The 6,000-nt window shown below is 35.7% G+C and overlaps 1 protein-coding gene across 3 annotated transcripts in view; it reads left to right on the forward strand.

The window, feature by feature from the left end:
* syt2a (synaptotagmin IIa) overlaps positions 1 to 2,599 on the forward strand; it is a 95,596-nt gene extending 92,997 nt beyond the window's left edge. For all 3 annotated transcript variants that reach the window (XM_051879167.1, XM_051879166.1, XM_051879168.1), the window contains exons 8-9: positions 1,210 to 1,343; positions 1,425 to 2,599. In XM_051879167.1, the coding sequence (XP_051735127.1) occupies positions 1,210 to 1,343; positions 1,425 to 1,640 (350 nt within the window). In that variant the 3' untranslated portion in view covers positions 1,641 to 2,599. The remainder of the gene's footprint in view (positions 1 to 1,209; positions 1,344 to 1,424) is intronic.
* Positions 2,600 to 6,000: the final 3,401 nt, after the last annotated feature.

Here is a 6,000-nt window from a genome sequence, read left to right on the forward strand (position 1 = left end):
GTACAAAATAATTAGAATAATGAAAAATAAAACTTGTGCATTAGGAATGTTACAATTTGCTCTACTTAAACTATATTTAAACATTCAAAGCTTAAGCCCAACCCTACTATACTTAATTTTCTGCGCTCTGCTCCGTCATGGACAAAGGAGAATACTCAAAGTATTCTTCTTTGTCTATGACGGAGCAGAGCCTTTGCGTGAGCCTTTCAAAGTATTCTCCTTTGTCCATGAGTGCAGAAAGACGCATTCAACGCATGCGCACTACCTAGTGGACTTTGTTTTCAAGTGCTCAAGTCATTCGCTTATGCTCTGTTCTTCTGTATTTTTTCCTGTTGTGGTGGTTAGCAAACAGCGTTGTATCAACGAGCACACCCCCTTCTGGATTGGTGTGTGGATCGCCTGTGACTGACTATATTTGTTTTGTTTTTGTTTTGTTTTGTTTTGTTTTTTTATTGTTTTAATGAATTACAATTATAGTCAGGGGGGTACATTAAGTAAACTTCACTAAACAATCATAAAACAAATACATAAATAAAATAAACCAGACAAATTTAGAAAAAATAGAAATAAAAGTTAAATGAGACTGACTATATTTGTTGTCTAACAGCATGAACCGATCTGTGACGTCCGTACCGTACAGTTTGGGACGAATGCATGTACCGTTACACCCCTAATATATATATATATATATATATATATATAGAGAGAGAGAGAGAGAGAGAGAGATCTACAGTAGATAGACAGATAGTTTAGTATTATTAATATACTATTATAGTATTTATTCATATTTTAATTAGCATTTATTTTTAGCATTTTTAAAATATTTTATATTATTTATATTTTTAAGTTTTAGTAATTTTATGTTTTTTTATTTTTTTATATAAAAAAATTAAATGTAATTTTTAAGTAAATTTTAAGTCTTTTATAGCTTTAATTTTTTAGCTTTAGTTTTAGTAAACATACTTTATTTCTAATTTTCATTTAAGTTTTTCATCTGACATTTATATTTTATTTTATTTCAGCTCTATTTAAATTAGTTTAGCTTTATTTAAACTTGTGTCACCAACTCGCACAATCAAAAGTCCACATCTGTAGAAAGCACAAAGCAGACCTTTGTTTTAAGCATATATGTAAACAACAAACATAACACAAGATGCCAAGTGAAACGTATATAATTGCATAACGACTGGCACTGGTAAACCTCTACAGATCCCTATGTGAAGATTCATCTTCTGCAAAATGGGAAGCGACTGAAGAAGAAGAAGACGACAGTGAAGAAGAACACGCTGAACCCGTACTACAATGAGTCCTTCAGCTTTGAGATCCCACAGGACCAGATGCAGGTACGCTTTACATGACTCAACACAAGAGTTTACCTTTTTGTGCTCCTTCACACTTTGAGCACAATATCTGTTTTTCCTTAGAAAATACAAGCTGTGATCACGGTGCTCGACTACGATAAGATCGGCAAGAATGACGCCATTGGGAAGATCTGGGTGGGAAGCAAAGCACAGGGCACCGAGCTTCGGCACTGGTCCGACATGCTGGCAAACCCACGCAGGCCCATCGCTCAGTGGCATCCACTCAAACCTGAGGAGGAGGTGGATGCCACGTTAGCAGCCCTCACTGCCAAGAAGTAATCCTGTTCTTCTTCCTTCCCTCTCTCCTTTACCTCCTCCCTTCCTTCCTTCCACTTTTCAACATGCACTACATGTCATCTTACCCAGTCAGCACTGAATTACAACCATGGCCCACCAGCCTAAAGGTATTAAAGAAGACGATTCGGCCTCATCATCAGCTAAAACGAGATAGTGGATCAGGGTGTAATGAGCAAGACTGTTTCCACAGATGTTTTTGAAGACAGGCCGAGTTCATAGGTCTGTATATCCTCAAGGTTTATTCACAGAAGTGATGTAAGCTCACATTCACACCCATATATCCAACAGATCAACAGCATTCCAAAGTTTTCCATCGGGGACCAGGGATAGAAAACACTGCCTCTTCCACTGCCTAATTTAACACATTCCTTCTAGATTCTCTGGTCATCTAGATGAAATCAGTTCAGTTTGTTGAATCTGAAAGGACAGTTAAAGAATGGTTTATCATTATGAATAAGTAAAAAGAAAAAAAAGAAAAAAAAGAAAAAACTAGAGGAAATGGGAACTGGGGAGATAATTGGACTAGATGCTCCTGACCCAACCAGAAGGTATCTTTCAGGTGTCGATTACACTGCCTGCAAAACAACCTCTTCTTCCATTCTTCGGTTCCAGCTGTCAGCTGGCTTCTTCCACTGCCCAACATCTTACCAAACCCTGACAAAAAGGAGACAAGCCTTGAAACATCATGAAATAAGCAATTCTTAGCTGCCAGGGACATCTTCCTGTTAGCATCGGTATATTTGTTTCTTTGTGTTGATTTCTTGTAAATGTCTTCTGCCTGAGCACTTTAAACGAAGGTGTGTTTTTGTTCCAGTCAATGCTTTTTCAATCTGCTTTTATTTTTACCTGCATTTGGGAGTTTTTGTGTGTTTTGATGTTCTGAACCCGCTCATTTAAGGAATAGTTCACAAAAAAAAAAAAAAAAAAAAAAAAAAAGCAAATTAAGTCATCATCTACTCTTTCTTATGGTAGTGGAACACAAAAGGAGAAGTTTCAAAGCATGTTCACGCTGCTCTCTTCCATAAAATGGATGTCATTGGGGACCATCAAGCTTCATAAAATAAGAATCATCCATTTATATATAAAGTCTTCTGAAGTAATACACTTTTAGAAGAAAATGTTCTAGAACCTCAAAGGTCAGGTGATTCATATATATAAACTTTTAGGGGTTCCCATCATGTGATGTTTTATAGATTTAGCTTATTTATTTATTTATTTAAGTTATATTTATGGGCATTTTGTGCCTTTATTCAGAGAGGACAGTAGAGAGCAGACACGAAAGCATTGGGTGGAGAGAGGGGGGTAGGATCGACAAAGGACCTTAAGACGGAAATCGCCGTGAACACATTTGCGTCATATGTCGGCGCACTAACCACTAGGCTATTGGCACTGATGGAAAAATTGAAATAACCCATTAAGCATGAAAGGATCATGCAATCATTTATGACACTTCTCATTATATAGAATCTTTTTGGCATATAGGATTCTTCAAAACATAGTCAAGAACCCTAGGGTTGTCACATGAAAAGATAAATAAAGAGTCTTTTATTAAGCAAGGAGAACATGCAGGAGTCACTACACATTAACAGGGATTAAATACAAAATCAAAGATAAAATGGAACAAGTGTGGGTACTAATTAACAAACAAGGAAACTAACTAGGGAACTAAGGAAAAAGGGAACAGAGCAAACAGAGTGAAAACAAAACTAAAGCAGGACAAGGGTTCTATACAGAACCCCAGTGAACTCAGTAAATCTCACAGACTGATATTCAAGTTGTTATTCAAAAAATTCAATAAAAATCATTTGGTCGCCATTCACTTTCATTGTGTGGAAAAGAGCAGCTTAAACATTCTTCAAAATTTCTCCCTTTGTCTTCTACGGAAGAAAGTAAGTCACACAGTCAGTAAACTATTCCTTTTCAGAACTTCCATCACTTTTTGTTTTCATGTTATACTCAAATGTTTAAACCAGAAGTTCTTATGGTTTCACGAGAAGAGTTAATAGAGGGTACTGTTACGTGTGTATTTACTGCACATCTTACCAAACCACTGAACTTATTTGCACTACTGGAACTGCATTCTGTACATGTTGCTCTATCAATCTCAATATGTGCTTTTGTGATGGCACATTCTTGATTCGAGATGTCAGAGTTTGCATTTGTTTAAAAAGGAAAATTGTATCAACTGAAAGCTGCTTTAGGGCTTACAGTATGAGTCATTGTGTGAGGATGTGAATCTCAGAATATCATTTGCTTAAGACCGACACAGAAGTAAATCTTTGTGTGTTTTATCCTCATATTGCCTGGAGAAACTCTTTTGGCAATGATGATACCTTGTGATATTGGTTCAATTATTAAGTATTAGGGAAATTAAGCAAATTCGCAAACCTGATTTGGATCAAGACCTTTTTTGGAGCATAATTTATTGAGTATAGACTTTTAATCCAGGCCAAAAGCTACATGTAAAGACCCACGAGTGGATTTGAGGGAGAGTTTGTTGTGTACATGCTGTCACCCATTAAAAACTCGCTCTCATAAGGAAACGTCACTTTAGCGGCTTTTATCCTGCATCAAACAACATGCAAACATCACTTTACTGTCACAATCAGATTGGATGATTGCAGTAGTTTTTTTTTTTTTTTTTTTTTTTATCCAATTACATTTAGGGTTAAAATGAAAAGTCTATGATCATGAAATTCAAAAGCCCTATGATTTTGTCTTCCTGCAAACGCACAAAGGATTTTATTGCAGAATGTCAGAGGCTTTTTTTAAATAATGAAAGAGGACAGATTTGTCAGACTCCAAAAATGACAAAAGCACAAAAGGACTCAATTCTGCTCATGCTCTATATATTCCAAGAAATCTCATAATAGTTTCGTAGTCATGGAAGAGAAATGTTAACAGTTAACCCAAAAGTGAAAATTCTGTCATCTTTTACTCGCCATCATGTCTTTCCAAACCTAAAACATAAAAGAAGATATTTTAAGGACAGTTTTTGTCCATTCAATGAAAGTCAATGGGGTCCAAAACAAGATCGGACCCCATTGACTTTCATTGTATAGACATTTTTCAAAGCATCTTCTTTTCTGTTCCACAGAAGAAAGAAAGTCATACAAGTAAATGATTACAGAATTTCCATTTTGGATGAGCATTCCCTTTAAGTCTTTAAAGGGTTAGTTCACCCAAAAATGAAAATTTTCTCATTAATTACTCACCCTCATGTCGTTCCACACCCGTAAGACCTTCGTTCATCTTCAGAACACAAATTAAGATGTTTTTTGATAAAATCTGATGGCTCAGTGAGGCCACCATTGACAGCAAGTTAATTTACACTTTCAAATGCCCAAAAGCTACTAAAGACATATTTAAAACAGTTCATGTGACTACAGTGGTTCAACCTTAATTTTATGAAATGACGAGAATACTTTTTGTGCACAAAAAAAACAAAATAACGACTTTTATTTCAAAACACTGCTTCATGAAGCTTCAAAGCTTTACGAATCTTTTGTTTCGAATCAGTGGTTCAGAGCGTGTATCAAACTGCCAAATTCAAAACAAAAGATTTGTAAAGCTTCGAAGCTTCATGAAGCGGCGTTTTGAAACCGCCCATCACTAGATATTGTTGAATAAAGTCGTTATTTTGTTTTTGTTTTTGTTTTTTGGCACACAAAAAGTATTCTCGTCGCTTCATAACATTAAGGTTGAACCACTGTAGTCACATGAACTGTTTTAAATATGTCTTTAGTAGCTTTTGGGCATTTGAAAGTGTAAATTAACTTGCTGTCAATGGTGGCCTCACTGAGCCATCGGATTTTATCAAAAATATCTTAATTTGTGTTCCAAAGATGAACGAAGGGCTTACAGGTGTGGAACGACATGAGGGTGAGTAATTAATGACAGAATTTTCATTTTTGGGTGAACTAACTCTTTAAGTTTTAAATATTTCCCTCCTCCATCAGATGTGGTTAAGGGTGGGGCTAATTGTTTTATCTTAGTTTTTTTTTTAGTAAACAAATATAATAAAGAAAATTGCAGTGGAAGCTATTTTGTGCCATTCAGATATGTAAATATCTGAGACTTCATTTAAAAGTCGCTTCAGTGACGTTTCCCTGGATGAAAGAGAAGCAACTCTTCCGACAGGCTGTTCAGTTGCAATAGCAGGTATTTCTATCCACATTCACAGTGATGTTTGACATTTTTGCAGGTCTAATGAATGTGTGATTATTTGTTTATCATGCTTTTGTTTTCCTGCTAGTATCGAAACCTCATTTAGGGATCACTGTCTTTGTTTACTCTGTTAATGTCATTTTTTCAGGTTTAATCTCTTACACAAATATGTCCC

Source organism: Ctenopharyngodon idella, chromosome 22 (genome assembly GCF_019924925.1).
Source record: "Ctenopharyngodon idella isolate HZGC_01 chromosome 22, HZGC01, whole genome shotgun sequence".
Lineage (NCBI taxonomy): Eukaryota > Metazoa > Chordata > Actinopteri > Cypriniformes > Xenocyprididae > Ctenopharyngodon > Ctenopharyngodon idella.